The following is a 20169-nucleotide window of genomic DNA, read 5'->3' on the forward strand; positions in this document are numbered from 1 at the left end:
CGCCGAGTGCTGAAGCAGGTAGCGTGTAAAAATCTGTCCTCGGGTTGCAGCACTTACTACCGAGTTCCAAACTGCCACTGGAAGCAACGTCAGCACAATAACTGTTCATCGGGAGCTTCATGAAATGGGTTTCCATGGCAGAGCAGCCGCACACAAGCCTAAGATCACCATGTGCAATGACAAGCGTCGGCTGAAGGGGTGTATAGCTTGCCGCCATTGGACTCTGGAGCAGTGGAAACGCGTTCTCTGGAGTGATGAATCACGCTTCAACATCTGACAGTCCGACGGACAAATCTGGGTTTGGTGGATGCCAGGAGAACGCTACCTGCCCCAATGCATAGTGCCAACTGTAAAGTTTGGAGGAGTAATAATGGTCTGGGGATGTTTTTCATGGTTCAGGCCCCTTAGTTCCAGTGAAGGGAAATCTTAACACTACAGCATACAAGGACATTCTAGGCGATTCTGTGCTTCCAACTTTGTGGCAACAGTTTGGAGAAGGCCCTTTCCTGTTTCAGCATGACAATTCCCCCGTGCACAAAGCGATATCCGTGTGGAAAAACTTGACTGGCCAGAGCCCTGACCTCAACCTCATCGAATACCTTTGGGAGGAATTAGAACGCTGACTGTTAACCAGGCCTAACCTCCAAACATCACGAATGCTCTTGTGGCTGAATGGAAGTAAGTCCCCGCAGCAATGTTCCATCATCTAGTGGAAAAAGCCTTCCCAGAAGAGTGGAGGCTGTTATAGCAGCAATGTTCCAACATCTAGTGGAAAGCCTTCCCAGAAGAGTGGAGGCTGTTATAACAGCAATGTTCCAACATCTAGAGGAAAGCCTTCCCAGAAGAATGGAGGCTGTTATAGCAGCAATGTACCAACATCTAGTGGAAAGCCTTCCCAGAAGAGTGGAGGCTGTTATAGCAGCAAATTGGGGGACCAACTCCATATGAATGGTCATGATTTTGTTAAGAAATGTTTGATAAGCAGGTGTCCACATACTTTTGATCATGAAGTGTATCTACATTGCTGACCGGCCCATGTTAAAATCCACAATAGATATTCTATCACTTTTGATTGAAGTTGTTTGTTAGCAAACAGAGACTTAAATCAGCCTGTCTGGTCATGTGATGAGGTGCTGTGCTACATCATCAAATACAGTATCAGTCAAAAGTTTGGACACACCTACTCATTTCAGGGGTTTTCTTTATTTTTACTATTTTCTACGTTGTAGAATAATTGTGAAGACATCAACACTATTAAATAACTCATGTAGTAACCCCAAAAAAATAGCCACCTTTTGCCTTGATGACAGCTTTGTACACTCTTGGCATTCCTCTCGACCAGCTTCACCTGGAATGGAGTTCCCACATATGCTGAGCACTTGTTGGCTGCCTTTCCTTCACTCTGCAGTCAATTGGGTTGAGGTCATCTGATCCATCACTCTCCTTCTTGGTCAAATAGCCCTTACACAGCCTGGAGGTGGGGAATATGGTGCCATTTAGGACACAAGTCTTTTCACTCTCTGGTTTATTGTTGCGCTCTGGCCCCCTATCCCAAATTGCGCCCTAGCACCGTTCCCCCTACTCTCCTACCCCCTAGGCACTCACTTATCTTCCCTTCCTTCCCTGATGCACTTTACCCTCCTACCTTATCTGGCCTCTACAAAACGAGCGCAAATGACTATCCCCAATGACACCCTATGTAGTGAATAGTTCCATTTGAAACATACCCCAATGACTCTTTCCCCCCCCTCCCCCCTTTCTTTGGTTAAAGAAACAATGTCATCAATTTGGTTATTATAATAATGCAGGTATGAGTATGATAATGATTTCCTGTCTTAAAGTGGCCATGTTGGAAGAAGGGTAAAAAAGAATGAAGTGGGGGTGGGGGGGGTTATTGGAGGAGGCTGGTGGGAGTAGATATAGGAGGACGTGCTCGTTGTAATGGAATGAATGGAACCGTATCAAACACATGGAAACCATATGTTTGACTCTGTTCCAATGTTAGTCACCTGTGCCGAATACAACAGGTGTAAACATTACAGTGAAATGCTGATTTACGAGCCCTTAATCAACAATGCAATTTAAAATAAAAGCCATTACAATGTGCCTATCCTCCTATAGCTCCTCCAACCAGCCTCCTCTGTTGTGTGTGACACAATTACTAAACATAAACAAATAGTAGCTAGTAATATTAGATTTATTTACAGATGTGAACATTACACTCCTGACATGTAGTTTGGGTGTCACATTTTCCCAGAATGCCCTGTTTTTTTTTTCTTCTTCTCCAGAAATACTGGTTGGAGAGGATTCAGGATTTCCTGATTGTTATTAAAAAAAAATATTGCAACCCTAAAATGTACTAAAAAAAAAAAGGCATGTTTCACATTTGTATAAAAGACATCTCGGTAGCGTAACAATGCTGAGGGGGGAAAATCAAGCCTAGTGGAAAGGTTCAAAACAAAGATGAATCCACATGGAGGATAATGTGTCAAATTCCTGTAACTCCCCAAATTCCCCCAATTTTCCCGAAATCCTGGATGTTTTGCTTTAATTCCGGAAAACGGGCATTTTGTGAAAACTTACAGGAATTCTGGAACCCCATTTATAATATGATACAAAACAAACTGAATCAGCTGGTTTATAATATACCCTGGTGAGACCTGGTTACACCCTGGCTAGACCTGGTTACACCCTGGCTAGACCTGGTTACACCCTGGCTAGACCTGGTTACACCCTGGCTAGACCTGGTTACACCCTGGCTAGACCTGGTTACACCCTGGCTAGACCTGGTTACACCCTGGCGAGACCTGGTTACACCCTGGCGAGACCTGGTTACACCCTGGCTACACCCTGACCTGGTTACACCCTGGCGAGACCTGGTTACACCCTGGCGAGACCTGGTTACACCCTGGCGAGACCTGGTTACACCCTGGCTAGACCTGGTTACACCCTGGCGAGACCTGGTTACACCCTGGCTAGACCTGGTTACACCCTGGCGAGACCTGGTTACACCCTGGCTAGACCTGGTTACACCCTGGCGAGACCTGGTTACACCCTGGCTAGACCTGGTTACACCCTGGCTAGACCTGGTTACACCCTGGCGAGACCTGGTTACACCCTGGCTAGACCTGGTTACACCCTGGCGAGACCTGGTTACACCCTGGCTAGACCTGGTTACACCCTGGCTAGACCTGGTTACACCCTGGCGAGACCTGGTTACACCCTGGCTAGACCTGGTTACACCCTGGCGAGACCTGGTTACACCCTGGCTAGACCTGGTTACACCCTGGCGAGACCTGGTTACACCCTGGCTAGACCTGGTTACACCCTGGCTAGACCTGGTTACACCCTGGCGAGACCTGGTTACACCCTGGCTAGACCTGGTTACACCCTGGCGAGACCTGGTTACACCCTGGCGAGACCTGGTTACACCCTGGCTAGACCTGGTTACACCCTGGCGAGACCTGGTTACACCCTGGCGAGACCTGGTTACACCCTGGCGAGACCTGGTTACACCCTGGCGAGACCTGGCGAGACCTGGTTACACCCTGGCGAGACCTGGTTACACCCTGGCGAGACCTGGCGAGACCTGGTTACACCCTGGCGAGACCTGGTTACACCCTGGCGAGACCTGGCGAGACCTGGTTACACCCTGGCGAGACCTGGTTACACCCTGGCTAGACCTGGTTACACCCTGGTTACACCCTGGTTACACCCTGGCGAGACCTGGTTACACCCTGGCGAGACCTGGCTACACCCTGGTTACACCCTGGCGAGACCTGGTTACACCCTGGCGAGACCTGGCTAGACCTGGTTACACCCTGGCGAGACCTGGTTACACCCTGGCTAGACCTGGTTACACCCTGGCGAGAACCTGGTTACACCCTGGCGAGAACCTGGTTACACCCTGGCGAGAACCTGGTTACACCCTGGCGAGAACCTGGTTACACCCTGGCGAGACCTGGTTACACCCTGGCGAGACCTGGTTACACCCTGGCTAGACCTGGTTACACCCTGGCGAGACCTGTGGCGGAACAATAATGTATTTAATCTTGCAGTTACTACCATAAGAGAGAGAGAGTCCTATCTGCCAATCTGAATACCTCTGTGGTTATTATTCAAGTGGGTTAACTGTGGTTTGAGATTACGTAACGTCATGAAATGATAAGGCTAAATATGTACTCATTAGAGAACATGGGATGCATCCACAATGGCACCCTATCCTCTTTATAGTGCACCACTTTCTACCGCGGCCCTGTGGGCCCTACTGCCGGCTCTTGCTGTAACAATTTGGAACAAGGTTGTGGGCCCTGGTCAAAAGTAGTGCCTTTACAGGGCGTTGGGGTTGCGGCCAGTGTTTTAATGATAGAGGGTGGTTCAGATCAGTGGTCCCAGACGATGCCCAGGAGTTCACTGCTGGCGTCCCACAGCTTCCTGGCCGTCTCCTCGTTCCTCCCCTGGGGGGCCACGGAGGCTGGGGCGCAGTCACTGGGAGAGAGATAGGGGGCATGGTTATTATACAGTCACTGGGAGAGAGATAGGGGGCATGGTTATTATACAGTCACTGGGAGAGAGATAGGGGGCATGGTTATTATACAGTCACTGGGAGAGAGATAGGGGGCATGGTTATTATATGGTCACTGAGTTTTTACAGTAGCCCTGAAACACAAATAAATATTATTTTGTCTAATTAGTCATTTGTTATGCATCTGGACAGACCATGTAATGGTGGCTGCCATTCATTCACCGGTTCCATCCATCGATGTGATTGACAGTTCTTTGGTAGCCTAAAGCACTGCTGTTTCTGAATACCAGAGCATGTAAGCAGGTGAGGGAGGAGCAGAGCCTTTTTAAAAGGTTGTCTGCCTTCTCTCTGGCTCTAATTTGGCTGTGGTACTGCTCAGCTAAAAGCTTTGGTCATGCTCTGCCTAGAATATGTTGTTTCCATGATCGCTATTCTTTTAATTAGGCCTATTCAGTTGTAATATTTATCCTACCACACCCACAGTAGACTATAGTCTACCATTAGGATATGTAGTTTCTATTTTGAAGGACTTCAAAATGTATTAACAGATGTTTTAGGTAGACGATATATAGGCTATACTGTAAAATGTATTAACAGATGTTTTAGGTAGACGATATATAGGCTATACTGTAAAATGTATTAACAGATGTTTTAGGTAGACGATATATAGGCTATACTGTAAAATGTATTAACAGATGTTTTAGGTAGACGATATATAGGCTATACTGTAAAATGTATTAACAGATGTTTTAGGTAGACGATATATAGGCTATACTGTAAAATGTATTAACAGATGTTTTAGGTAGACGATATATAGGCTATACTGTAAAATGTATTAACAGATGTTTTAGGTAGACGATATATAGGCTATACTGTAAAATGTATTTTAGTTTTTCTGTGAATAGAAACACCATAATATAAATCTCCAATAAAGTTAAAATATCAGAACTAAATCAGTTAATAATAAAAGGCCAGTATCATCATCTTATTTTCATAAATAAAAGGGACTAAATCATCTCGAACTGCAGCTGTGAAATGATTTGGGCGTTGAGAGTGGGAAATGCGCTCTACAAACTAATTATTATTATAATAAAGACAGAAAAATACACATGTAATTCCATAAAGTAATATTAGTGGGAATAAAGCCATAATATAAACAAGATAAAGGAGAATGGAATATATTTTGATATGAAGCTGCTCCAATGTGTGGATTCTAGTGTCCATTGTGCTATTATTCTGTGTTCGATTAGAGAAACAAAACAACTAGACTGCCAGTACGGTGAAATAAAGCTTGGTGAACTATACTGGACAAAAATATAAAACGCAACATGTTAAGTGTTGGTCTCATGTTTCATGAGCTGAAATAAAAGATCCCAGAAATATTCTAGATGCACAAAAAGCTTATTTCTCAAAACAAATTTGTGCACAAAAATTTGTTTACCTCCCTGTTAGTGAGCATTTCTCCTTTGCCAAGATAATCCGTGTGAACATTTCAAGAAGTTGATTAAACAGCATGATCATTACACAGGTTGTTACGAACCCCTTTGGCCCTGCAGTCTAGGGGGGGGGGGATGGAAACGAGACCCGTAAACATATCTCATGCAAATCATAACTAAAAGAAATCCACAGACAACTTAAACCTACCATCAAACACTTTGGGTTTATTTCAAACACACGGTAATGGGGTGTGGGATAAAAGAGGCTGAGCTGGACCCAAGGAAAGAAATGATAAATATCAACAGAACCCTAAACTAGTCTCACCTGCTTCAAACACAGCTAGCTAATTAACCAATAAAATACAGCGGGTGGTCCGCCCAGTTCTAACTAGGGTATTTAGACAGTGTTTTCCTACGGGTAATGTATGCCCATGGGTGACTTGTCTTGGTATCCCCTTTTCACACCAACAAACAGTCATAAACCACGACAATACATACTAACATAATGACAGACAAATGTGACATGTAGGAGCAAAAACAAGAGAGAGACAGAGTTTGGGAAACCAACTGACTGGAATTGAATGTACATTTTCTACCATAAGCCACCTCCAATGTTGTTTTAGAGAATTTGGCAGTATGTCCAATCGGACTCACATCAGAAGACCACAAGTAACCATGCCAACCCAGGCCCTCCACATCCGGCTTCTTCACCTGCGGGATCATCTGAGACCAGCCACCTGGACAGCTGATGAAATTGAGGAGTATTTCTGTCTGTAAAAAAAAAAGCCCTTTTGTGGTGTAACTCATTCTGATTGGCTGCACCTGGCTCCCCAGTGGGTGGGCCTATACCCTCTCAGGCCCACCCATGGCGGTGCACCAGTCATGTGAAATCCATAGATTAGGGCCTAATGAATTGATTTCCTCATATGAATTAACTCAGTTGCATGTTGTTTTTATATTTACATTAGATGTATGCAAATCAGCCTGAATATCAGGATGCACAACTGCAACGCGTTTTGACTAGGCGCTGCTACTGTACACGACTACACTATCTATAAGACTGAAGTACTCAGGCAACTGGTTGATCAGGCATTCAATAAAGAGACTCGCTACAATCCCCCACAGAACCGCTTTGGGCTGTAATCCAACAGACGGCTCACCAAGGGCATCCACAATGGTGATATCACCAAAAGAGAACACACATTACTGACGCATTAAAAAAAAAAAACAGCTCCACGCCGGTAATCTGCCATCCTTAAAATACGGTTTAATTATCTAAATCCCCGAATGGACAGGGCGAGGTTTGGCAGAAGGCATGAAGATCTCTGCTCGGTTTCATAAATATGGTTTGATAAATATGTAACGTTATCGTAACACCAAAAACAGAATCAGACATTTGTTAAACGACTCCACACAACATTATTGTCCAAATAATCTGCGCGCATCTCAGAAATGTTTTCGCCCAGTAGGTGGCTTTTGACTATAGTTTGAAGTGTTTAACATAGCCTAATCAGTCCGCGTTAGCCTGCGCAGAATAGTCCAGCAATAATAGTTTATTGTTATTGTAACTGCTGCACGAGGCTAGAAAACTGCCACAGCAAGCCGATCCCTGCAATGGGAGGATTTGTCCGCCAAATCCATCCATTACCCACGGTTCTCCCTTATCAAATTAATAGTTTGTCATCGGTGTTATTGAACATCGGATAAGCTTCCTTATGTTTCACTAAACCATTAGCAAACACTTCAATGATTAAACGAAGCGTCATCATGAAAGTTTACTCTCTACACCCCCCCCCCCCCCCCCTTGTTATCGTAGGACTGTAGGCTATAAAAAGTTAAACCTTTAAATTGAAGGCCTATCACCAACCTCTTTCTGTAGGTGATTCTGGGAGGCTAATAAAAAGGTCTGTTGTTCACTTTCAGCATAAACAAGCCTATTAACTCTGAAGTGCATTCATTTATTGGCGATTGATATTTTAACTAAGTTTAGGCTACTTCTGCGCATGACATAACTAGTCCTACCGATACGTGCCATCTAAGCAATTCCCGTCCATACCGCTAGAGAACGCTTTCCCTAAAGTAAATTGACATAAAATTGCCAAAATGATATAGCCTAATGATCCTACTCCTGTCTATACAGAAATACAAATCATTCAAAATTGGCTACTACAGCATGATTTGGCCACAGGATCAAATCAAACTGTATTGGTCACATACAAATGTTTTAGCAGATGTTATTGCGGGTGTGGCGAAATGCTTCTTTAAAAAAATAAAAATAAGTTGTGGATTGTTTTAAATCGCATTGCCTACAGCCGGAAGGAAAGGAAAGACAACACGAGCTGCAAATACCAAATAGATGATTGTTGAGTTGCAGCTGTCAGAGAAAAGTTGATATCACATTAGTGCAACATACAAATCGCGGGAAAACATAGTTTGGAAGCCAAATGGCTATTGCTGTAAACATAAGAATGAAAATACTCAAATTCGTATTTTAGTTATCAAAATGCTCAACTTAATTAAGCAAACAACAGTAAAGCCTATGTTATTGGGACCAGCGGAACAATTTCGCCATATCCCTGGTGAGTGCGCACTGCGGATATTCACACTTTATCAATGTTTGGTTATTGCCACAAAAGCTTTTCTAAACGTATTTTATATATATATATATATATATATAGAAATGGATGATGAGTAAATTGTAAAAAAATATATATATATATTTATTAACAATTTCCTCATCCAGTTTAGACGCCTAGTATATGGACAATGTCGTATTAAAAATAAAAGGAGTCTGCCAAATGTCTGCAGTCATATAAAGTGTAGTAGAATTGCATTAAATGTTTATAAAAAAGGCCTCATTTATCCCGTGCATAGAAAGGAGATATGATACAGGCTAGCCTATTGCCTCGGGCTCTCCTCTTTACGCGCTCAGCCAAGCGTTGAACCGTCTTTTTTGCGAACAGTGATTGAGTTATATTATTAGCCTAAATCTACTAATCACGAATAGTAGTCTCTCTTACATAAGTCTGCAAGTGTGATGATGCATGGAATGCTTTAGTATAAAAGGTGAATTTTTTTATGGTGGAAATTTACGTCTCCAAACTTGAAACTCACCCGCTGCCTACATCCCCAAATGAATTATATTGAATGAAAACCGTTGGTTTTTACCTCGTCGCACACATGTCATTCTCCATTTAGTTCACAATCAAGGACAACTGTGTTTTGCCCTCCAGGAGTGGTGACGTGTAGGCCTATGATGATGTAGCCTTGTGACACTGTCCCACTGAACTCTGTACGGTACTTTTTTTTAAATTTAATCAGGTAGGGCTGTGACCTGGCCAAGATAAAGCAAAGCAGTTCGACACAAACAACAACACAGAGTTACACATGGAGTAAAACAAACGTACAGTCAATAACCCAATAGAAAAATGTATACACAGTGTGTGCAAATGAAGTAAGGAGGTAAGGCCTTACTTAAATGTAATATATTTTTAGAAAAAGCATCCACACATGTTAGCAGCTTCATATCAATATATTTTTAAATTTTAAGCTTTTCAAATATATTCCATTTTCTTTTATCTTGTTTATATTATGGCTTTATTCCCACTAATATTACTTTATGGAATTACAGTTGTCGTGTATGTTCATAATAATAATAATTATAATAATAATTAGTTTGTAGAGCGCATTTCCCACTCTCAACGCCCAAATCATTTCACAGCTGCAGTTCGAGATGATTTAGTCCCTTTTATTTATGAAAATAAGATGATGATACTGGCCTTTTATTATTAACTGATTTAGTTCTGATATTTTAACTTTATTGGAGATTTATATTATGGTGTTTCTATTCACAGAAAAACTAAAATACATTTTACAGTATAGCCTATATATCGTCTACCTAAAACATCTGTTAATACATTTTACAGTATAGCCTATATATCGTCTACCTAAAACATCTGTTAATACATTTTTAAGTCCTTCAAAATAGAAACTACATATTCTAATGGTAGACTATAGTCTCCTGTGGGTGTGGTAGGATACATATTACAACGAAATAGGCCTAATTAAAAGAATAGCCATCATGGAAACATCATATTCTAGGCAGAGCATGACCAAAGCTTTTAGCTGAGCAGTACCACGGCCAAATTAGAGCCAGAGAGAAGGCAGACAACATTTAAAAAGGCTCTGCTCCTCCCTCACCTGCTTACATGCTCTGGTATTCAGAAACAGCAGTGCTTTAGGCTACCAAAGAACTGTCAATCACATCGATGGATGGAACCGGTGAATGAATGGCAGCCACCATTACATGGTCTGTCCAGATGCATAACAAATGACTAATTAGACTAAATAACAATTAAGTCTCTTCTTCAAAATGACTTAGTATCGAATTTGAGAGATACTAAGTAATTGAAATGAGAATTTATTTATTACTTTAGCCTTGAGAGAGAGAGAGAGAGAGAGCATCCCAGCAAACCGGGTAGATTCCCAGATAATTAACTGAGATTCACATTAGATTACAATGTGTCACGTGCACAAGTACAGTGAAATGCCTTTCTTGCTTAGCTCTAAACCCAACAGTAATCAATATAGTACTAAAATAAACATGAGATAGAACAAAAACACACGAGAAAGTAAGAGGGTCAGTTCCAAGACCATATTTACAATGTGCAGGGATACTGGTGTGATGGAGGTAGATATGTATTTATAGGGATAAGGTACCTAGGAGTCAAGATATATGATAAACAGAGTAGCAGCAGCGTAAATGACGATTGGATGTGTGTGCGTGCGTGTAAAGTTCTCCTCTCACGTTTTCCCCTTTGCTTGTGGACTTCAGTGCACAACACAACAGCTGTCTGTGACCAGGCGAAAAAAAACCTCTCCAAGTCAAACCTTCATACCATAACCGCTAACCTCTACACACAGCCTACATTGTTGTCGCCATATTAGCTAACGTCATAGTCAACAAACTAGAACATGTTAGTAAACCCACAATCCAATTCATGAGTACAATCACGTGTACAGCAAGCATCTTAGCAGTTACACCGGCAGGCCCCGGTGGCAATGAAGTAATTAAACCGGAATCTTCCAAAATCTTGGAAGAGTTGAAATGTTGGATAGCCTTAGCTAGCTAGCTAACATACATGCCATTCCTCTCTGTTTGGTCAGGTTGTTGAGTTGGCAAAATTAGCTAGCTAACATACATGCCATTCCTCTCTGCCTAAATTCCTAACATACATGCCATTCCTCTCTGTTTGGTCAGGTTGTTGAGTAGGCTAAATTAGCTAGCTAACATACATGCCATTCCTCTCTGTTTGGTCAGGTTGTTGAGTAGGCTAAATTAGCTAGCTAACATACATGCCATTCCTCTCTGTTTGGTCAGGTTGTTGAGTAGGCTAAATTAGCTAGCTAACATACATGGCATTCCTCTGTTTGGTCAGGTTGTTGAGTAGGCTAAATTAGCTAGCTAAGTAAGTGAAAAATGCACCAAATATAAATCTCTCTGCTGCTTCTCCTTAATTTTTTTATATAATTTGTTCAAAACTGTTCAACTATTGTCTTTCTCTCTTTGAGTCAACTACTCACCACATTTTATGCACTGCAGTGCTAGCTAGCTGTAGCGTATGCTTTCAGAACTAGATTAATCCTCTGATCCTTTGATTGGGTGGACAACATGTCAGTTCATGCTGCAAGAGCTCTGATAGGTTGGAGGACGTCCTCTAGAAGTTGTCATAATTACTGTGTAAGTCTATGGAAGGGTGTAAAAACCATGAGCCTCCTAGGTTTTGAATTGAAGTCAATGTACCCAGAGGAGGACGGAAACTAGCTGTCCTCCGGCTACACCATGGTGCTACCCTAGAGGGTGCTGTTGAGGCTACTGTAGACCTTTTTGAAAAACAGTATGTTTTAATCAGTTATTTGGTGACAGGTATATATTTAGTATAGTTTCATATAAAAATAATAACTTCAAAAAACAAACATTTCACAATTTTTTGGAAATTCTGTGAGTAGGATGGACCTCCTGAGGAGCCTCCACTGGTATAATCTAGAGCCAAGCTTGTTGACTTTAAATCCAAGGATATCCTGCTATTGGACACACTTATTGAATTAAGCAACAGAACGTGATAACAGCAATTAGTGAGGCACGTTCTCGGATTGTTGCGGCACTGATCCACCCATTTATGTTAATCTATTAAAAAAATATGCAAATATACCCATTGTATTTATGCAAAGTAAGCACCATTTTCTTGATTTTAACACAAACATAAATTTAAAAAATGCTTGATATCATTAGAACATGTGAGTGCATTCTAAGAAAACAACATTTGAAATTTTACAATGAATTGAAAACCTGAATCCCAACGCTTTAATTCCATAATTGCTATAATTCAGTCGATATCTGACAGATGATAAAAATTCAAAAAAAAGTTTGGAATATCTTCATCCATTGTTCAACTGCATTTATTATTATTATTATTATTATTATTATTATTATTATTATTATTATTATTATTATTGTTTTGAATCTAACCTGGGTCAGGGACTGAATGTGCTCCATACTGTAGCATAATCTCTACCTCACCTGAAGTGTTTCCCGGTGAGAGAGTGCAGCTCCTCTGCCACAGCGCAGTAGATGGATGTCTGGGCCCCGTCCCGAGGGCTCTTCAGGAACAAGGAGAACAGAGAGAACAGCAGAGACAGGATGGTGGAGTGGCGTACCAGCTCCGAGCGCACCAACCCAGGGTGGACAGAGTTCACAGTCACACTGGAACCTGGGGAGGGAGGTAGGAAGTGTTACCATGGGGGACAGTGTTTCTTCAAGATCACCTTCTGTGTGAGAACGTTTTAGATCACCGTATGTTGCTAAGTAACTTCATAACTGTCATTTTGCCTTTCTGATCGTGTATTTTGTGTATGTGTTTTCTCACCAAAACTCTTTACCTCAGTTTCTCTTCTGTATTTTCTGATCCATTATCCAAAAAATGTGGCAGGTTGCCATTCTCTCTCCCTCTCCCCCTCCCCCAGCCTACCTTTGAGTATGCGGGCCAGCTCCCTAGCGAACAGAAGGTTGGCCAACTTGCTCTGGCAGTATGCGAGGCCGCTGTTGTAGCTGCCCTGGCTGAGCAGGTCATGGAAGCGGATCCAGCCAACGTTATGAGCCAGAGAGGAAACCACAACGATACGGGCCGGAGCACTACGCTTCAGCAGACCAATCAGGAGGTACGTCAACAGGAAGTGACCTATCAGGAGTAAACAACAACACAATCAGTTGCTTTGTCAGAAAGTGGGGGCGTGGCAATCTTTACCAAGGGTCACCTTCAGTGCTCGGTTGTCTCCCAGCTGACCAAATCCTAAAGCAATGGGACTCCCAACATTTCTCAGATTATTACCAATCCCACAAGGTATGACTCCAAACACCCAGAAAAGGCTACTGTCCTCAATGTTTTCCTCAAAAAATAATCCTTATAGGTATCTACTGCCCATGTCCCTTAATGTTGTGGTTGTTACTGACAAGAAGCACATGGCTGAGCTCTTTAAATCACCACTTCATTAAGTCAGGATTCCTATTTGACTCAGCCATGCCTCCTTGTTCGTCCAACATTTCCTCATCTCCCACCCCTTCTAATGCGACTAATCCCGATGCTTCTCCCTCTTGTTCCCCTGCCCAGCTACAAAGTTTCTCCCTGCAGGCAGTCACTGAGTCCGAGGTGCTAAAGGAGCTCCTTAAACTTGACCCCGAAAACCCTTTTTTCTTCAAGGTTGTTGCCCCTATAATCGCCCGTCTCTCCTCTCTGGGGAGGTTCCCATTGCTTGGAAGGCAGCCACAGTTCATCCTGTATTTAAAGGGGGAGGTCAAGCTGACCCTAACTGTTACAGGTCTATTTATATTTTGCCCTGTTTATCAAAAGTGTTGCAAAAACTTGTCAATAATCAACCGAGTGGCTTTCTTAATGTCTGTAGTATTCTCTCTGGTATGCAATCTGGTTTCCGCTCAGGTTATGGATGTGTCACTGCAACCTTAAAAGGTCCTCAATGATGTCACCATTACCCTTGATTCTAAGCAATGTTGTGCTGCTATTTTTATTGACTTGGGCAAAGCTTTTGATATGGTAGATCATTCCATCTTTGTGATCATTCCAGTATTGGTGTCTCTGAGGGGTCGTTGGCCTGGTTTGCCAACTACCTCTCTCAAAGAGGGCAGCCACTGCCTGTCACCCCAAGGCTCGATCCTAGGCCCAACGCTCTTCTCAATTTACATCAACAACATAGCTCAGGCAATAGGAAGCTCTCTCATCCATGTATATGCAGATGAGACAGTTTTATCCTCAGCTGGCCCCTTCCCGGATTTTGTGTTAAACGCTCTACAACAAAGCTTTCTTACTGTCCAACAAGCTTTCTCTGCCCTTAACCTTGTTCTGAACACCTCCAAAACAAAGGTCATGTGGTTTGGTAAGAAGAATACCCCTCTCCCCTACAGGTGTGATAACTACCACTGAGGGTTTAGAGCTTGAGGTAGTCGCCTCATACAAGTACTTGGGAGTATGGCTAGACGGTACACTGCTCTTCTCTCAGCACATATCAAAGCTGCAGGCTAAAGTTAGATGAAACCAAGTCTAGATTTATCGTAATCGCTCCTCTTTAACCCAAGCTGACAAACTAACCCTGATTCAGATGGTCATCCTACCCATGCTAGATTACGGAGACGTAATTTATAGATCGGCAGGTAAGGGTGCTCTCGAGCGGCTAGATGTTCTTTACTATTTCTCCCGTAGGAGTCCTTGGTTTCGGATCCCACCCATGACATCAGAGTCACGGTCTCACCCAGGTGGTTGACCCCCAGCTGCATCTCGAAGCCGTCGTTGGTCTTCACGTAAGGACACATCATGACCCCAGCATTGTTGATCAGGATGTGGAGGTGGTCGACCTCTACAGGGGGTCAGAGCCAATATTATACCGTTTTTTACAGAGGAGTAAACACATAATGAGAGCTAATTAAATTATGAATAATAAATACTGTAATAATGAGTGCTTGTTAATAACTAATAACAATATAATAAATACTGTCATAATATTGTAATAACATGTAAAAGTCACATGGCCTGCGCCCCAAATGTAAAGGTCACATGGCCTGCGCCCCAAATGTAAAGGTCACATGGCCTGCGCCCCAAATGTAAAGGTCACATGGCCTGCGCCCCAAATGTAAAGGTCACATGGCCTGCGCCCCAAATGTAAAGGTCACATGCCCTGTAAAGGTCACATGGCCTGCGCCCCAAATGTAAAGGTCACGTATCCTTATGTAATACATGTATCACTAGCCACTTTAAACTATGCCACTTTGTTTACATACTCATCTCATTTGTACTGTACTGTACTCGATACCATCTACTGTATCTTGCCTATGCTGCTTTGTACCATCACTCATTCATATATCCTTATGTACATATTCTTTATCCCCTTACACTGTGTACAAGACAGTAGTTTTGGAATTGTTAGTTAGATTACTTGTTATTACTGCATTGTCGGAACTAGAAGCACAAGCATTTCGCTACACTCGCATTAACATCTGCTAACCATGTGTATGTGACAAATAAAATTTGATTTGATTTGGCCTGCGCCCCAAATGTAAAGGTCACATGGCCTGCGCCCCAAATGTAAAGGTCACATGGCCTGTAAAGGTCACATGGCCTGTAAAGGTCACATGGCCTGCACCCCAAATGTAAAGGTCACATGGCCTGCGCCCCAAATGTAAAGGTCATATGGCCTGTAAAGGTCACATGGCCTGCACCCCAAATGTAAAGGTCACAAGGCCTGCGCCCCAAATGTAAAGGTCACATGGCCTGCGCCCCAAATGTAAAGGTCACATGGCCTGCGCCCCAAATGTAAAGGTCACATGGCCTGCGCCCCAAATGTAAAGGTCACATGGCCTGCGCCCCAAATGTAAAGATCACATGGCCTGCGCCCCAAATGTAAAGATCACATGGCCTGCGCCCCAAATGTAAAGGTCACATGGCCTGCGCCCCAAATGTAAAGGTCACATGGCCTGCGCCCCAAATGTAAAGGTCACATGGCCTGCGCCCCAAATGTAAAGGTCACATGGCCTGCGCCCCAAATGTAAAGATCACATGGCCTGCGCCCCAAATGTAAAGATCACATGGCCTGCGCCCCAAATGTAAAGGTCACATGGCTTGCGCCCCAAATGTAAAGGTCACATGGCTTGCGCCCCAAATGCCACCTTATTTAGAGCTCTATGGGCCCTGGTCAAAAGTAGCGCACTACATAGGGAATAGGGTGCTATTTGAGAAGCATCTGAAGTAGTAGGTTGACCTCTGAGTAAGCGTTGCACGAAGGCCCGTATGGAGCTGGTATCAGCCAGGTCTAGCTCTCGGACCTCTACGTTTGCCTTGCAGTAGATGCGTCGTATCGATGCTGCGGCCTCCTCACCCTTCTCCACATCTCTGCAAGCCATGATCACCCTCGCACCTGGCAATAGACAATAATCAATAACCAATAAATCAGCATAGATGACACAGTGTTCCTTTTTAAAAGACCACTTCTCCTCTTCCTTTACATCCTTCTATCGTTATTGTTGAGGTCATGAAGGAAAGGAGGTAAGGAAAGGAGGTAAGGAAAGGAGGTAAGGACAGTAATAAGGCCACACTATGAATTACTATTAGGATGAAGACCAGGTGTGCGTACCAAATGGGACTATATGCATTACTGTTGACCAAGGGCCCAGAGTAGTGCACTAACTAAGGAACAGGGCCCAGAGTAGTACACTAAATAAGGAACAGGGCCCAGAGTAGTGCACTAAATAAGGAACAGGGCCCAGAGTAGTGCACTGAATAAGGAAAAGGGCCCAGAGTAGTGCACTAAATAAGGAACAGGGCCCAGAGTAGTACACTAAATAAGGAACCGGGGCCAGAGTAGTGCACTAAATAAGGAAAAGGGCCCAGAGTAGTGCACTAAATAAGGAAAAGGGCCCAGAGTAGTGCACTAAATAAGGAACAGGGCCCAGAGTAGTGCACTAACTAAGGAACAGGGCCCAGAGTAGTACACTAAATAAGGAACAGGGCCCAGAGTAGTGCACTGAATAAGGAAAAGGGCCCAGAGTAGTGCACTAAATAAGGAACAGGGCCCAGAGTAGTACACTAAATAAGGAACAGGGCCCAGAGTAGTGCACTAAATAAGGAACAGGGCCCAGAGTAGTGCACTGAATAAGGAAAAGGGCCCAGAGTAGTGCACTAAATAAGGAACAGGGCCCAGAGTAGTACACTAAATAAGGAACCGGGGCCAGAGTAGTGCACTAAATAAGGAAAAGGGCCCAGAGTAGTGCACTAAATAAGGAAAAGGGCCCAGAGGGCCCAGAGTAGTACACTAAATAAGGAACAGGGCCCAGAGTAGTGCACTGAATAAGGAAAAGGGCCCAGAGTAGTGCACTAAATAAGGAACAGGGCCCAGAGTAGTACACTAAATAAGGAACCGGGGCTAGAGTAGTGCACTAAATAAGGAAAAGGGCCCAGAGTAGTGCACTAAATAAGGAACAGGGCCCAGAGTAGTGCACTAAATAAGAAAGGGCCCAGAGTAGTGCACTAAATAAGGAACAGGGCCCAGAGTAGTACACTAAATAAGGAACCGGGCCCAGAGTAGTGCACTAACTAAGGAACAGGGCCCAGAGTAGTGCACTAAATAAGGAAAAGGGCCCAGAGTAGTGCACTAAATAAGAAAGGGCCCAGAGTAGTGCACTAAATAAGGAACCGGGCCCAGAGTAGTGCACTAAATAAGGAACCGGGCCCAGAGTAGTGCACTAAATAAGGAACCGGGCCCAGAGTAGTGCACTAAATAAGGAACCGGGCCCAGAGTAGTGCACTAAATAAGGAACAGGGCCCAGAGTAGTGCACTAAATAAGAAAGGGCCCAGAGTAGTGCACTAAATAAGAAAGGGCCCAGAGTAGTGCACTAAATAAGAAAGGGCCCAGAGTAGTGCACTAAATAAGGAAAAGGTTCCATTTGAGCCTGTTTCTTTACTTAATCTCCACCGGCTGGCAATATCTGTGTGATGATGAATGTAAGGAGGCAAGGAAAGGAGACAAGGAATAGACTCCACACCATGTATGACTATCAGGATATGACCCTGTATGTGTCAGTTAGTCACCTCTGATAGCCAGGTCCAGGGCAGTCTCCTTCCCAATACCAGTGTTGGCTCCAGTAATCAGGACCGTCTTCCCGTCCAACCGGGCCATAGACATACATGTTCCACCTGCAGAGTATTTCCTGGACAGACAGGAAATATATCGGTGTTATTATCTCAAATCCAACGTATGTAGCTGTTCTGTCTACGTTGGTAAGGTTGGCACTGGCACATTGTGAAAAGTCCACATTGTCTACAAAATGGCTCCCTATTCTCCATATAGGGAGGGCTCTTCTGTTGGCCAGGGATCATAGGGCTCTACTGTTGACCACGGCCCATGGAGCTCTACGGTTGACCAGGGCCCATAGAGCTCTACTGTCGACCAGGGATCATTGAGCTATACTGTCGACCAGGGATCATTGAGCTATACTGTCGACCAGGGATCATTGAGCTATACTGTCGACCAGGGATCATTGAGCTATACTGTCGACCAGGGCCCATAGAGCTATACTGTCGACCAGGGATCATAGAGCTCTACTGTCGACCAGGGATCATAGAGCTCTACTGTCGACCAGGGATCATTGATCTCTATTTTTGAGCAGGGCCATCAGAGCTCTACTGTCGACCAGGGATCATAGAGCTCTACTGTCGACCAGGGATCATAGAGCTCTACTGTTGACCAGGGATCATAGAGCTCTACTGTTGACCAGGGATCATAGAGCTCTACTGTCGACCAGGGGTCATAGAGCTCTACTGTCGACCAGGGGTCATAGAGCTCTACTGTCGACCAGGGGTCATAGAGCTCTACTGTCGACCAGGGGTCATAGAGCTCTACTGTTGACCAGGGGTCATAGAGCTCTACTGTTGACCAGGGGTCATAGAGCTCTACTGTCGACCAGGGATCATAGAGCTCTACTGTCGACCAGGGATCATAGAGCTCTACTGTCGACCAGGGATCATAGAGCTCTACTGTCGACCAGGGATCGATATAGGGAATAGGCTGTCATTTTGGATGCACCTCCCAGGCTACACAGAAAAGAGATTACTGGTTAAAATTGTATAAAAACATTTTTTGGGGAATTTATTATTTATTACTTTTATTTACGATTTAACATTAAACATATTGGTTTCTCAATATGCAAGAATCAATCTGACAACAATGATCAAACATTAACTCGTCCAACAGTTACACCACAAAACCTGGCTCGCTACCGATTAACCAATGGCTCGCGGAACATAATTTAACTCCAACCACGCGCGCAACGCTTCTTATGCATATTCATTAATATGATAGCACTCGAGCCTACTCATCTGCATTATTCAGCGGTACTGGTCGCCTGACAATGACAATCATTGTCCGACTAATTAAGGCAATATGAGATGCCAATAATTCACAATTGGATCATATTCAATTGACAGTGCATTTTGAGCCTTTAATCCAAACAAACAACAAATTAATATTGTACTGAAGAAGGTTGTCTTCGTTATTGGGAGGAAAATGTGTTTCTTTGGGCTTTATTATTGCAGAGAAATCATTTTTTAAAATGTAATCATCAACACTGATGTCGATTCATTTAGCGACCCAATTGCCTGTCACAATCTCTTCGTTTTTCGGTAGCCTGACAATGATGCCAAGCATAGTAACGGATGATGCATCGGCTATAGCCTGGAACATACGCCGCTCATTCTTACCTAATGTAGGGTGCGAATAAAACCATGAGCAGCGCGACAACCACAAGACCTGCGACAATCAGGACGAGCACCATCATGACACGGATCCTCTCTCTCGTTGGTTTTCCTCACTGCTGTTCCATCATGGCTCTGTGCTCCAGCGACCACACAGCTGATCTGAGATGTTAAACTTTATGGTGAAGTGTATGTAGGTGGATGGGTTGTGTCACAGATGCTCGTTCAATGGAACCTGGGATTGTAGTTTTCTTTCCCCATATTAATCGTGGATTTTTTAAAATGTTTTTATTTATTTATTATGTTTTAAAGAAAACAAAAAAACGAAAGTGAAGTTGAATCTAATAACTGCTATTTAGTTTGTAAGATACTAGTCTACATATTCCCCCTTAGATG

At 43.5% G+C, this 20169-nt stretch overlaps 1 protein-coding gene across 5 annotated transcripts; it reads right to left on the reverse strand.

Annotated features, from left to right (window-relative positions):
* Nucleotides 1-2181: 2181 nt before the first annotated feature.
* LOC139383333 (retinol dehydrogenase 12-like) lies at nt 2182-19962 on the reverse strand. Of its 5 annotated transcripts, none has more exons than XM_071127832.1 (8): nt 19780-19962; nt 18112-18230; nt 16285-16440; nt 14782-14886; nt 12990-13199; nt 12542-12731; nt 3905-4488; nt 2182-2650 (listed from the first exon to the last, which is right to left on the reverse strand). In XM_071127832.1, the coding sequence occupies exons 1-7, from the start codon at nt 19854-19856 to the stop codon at nt 4383-4385; spliced, it is 963 nt and encodes a 320-aa protein (XP_070983933.1). In that variant the 5' UTR covers nt 19857-19962; the 3' UTR covers nt 2182-2650; nt 3905-4382. The 5 variants fall into 5 exon arrangements, with proteins under 5 accessions (XP_070983933.1, XP_070983936.1, XP_070983935.1 ...); XM_071127835.1 differs by having other exon boundaries at nt 16402-16440; nt 19780-19957; XM_071127834.1 differs by having other exon boundaries at nt 2182-3296; nt 3941-4488; nt 16402-16440; nt 19780-19951.
* Nucleotides 19963-20169: the final 207 nt, after the last annotated feature.

Source organism: Oncorhynchus clarkii, chromosome 25 (genome assembly GCF_045791955.1).
Source record: "Oncorhynchus clarkii lewisi isolate Uvic-CL-2024 chromosome 25, UVic_Ocla_1.0, whole genome shotgun sequence".
Lineage (NCBI taxonomy): Eukaryota > Metazoa > Chordata > Actinopteri > Salmoniformes > Salmonidae > Oncorhynchus > Oncorhynchus clarkii.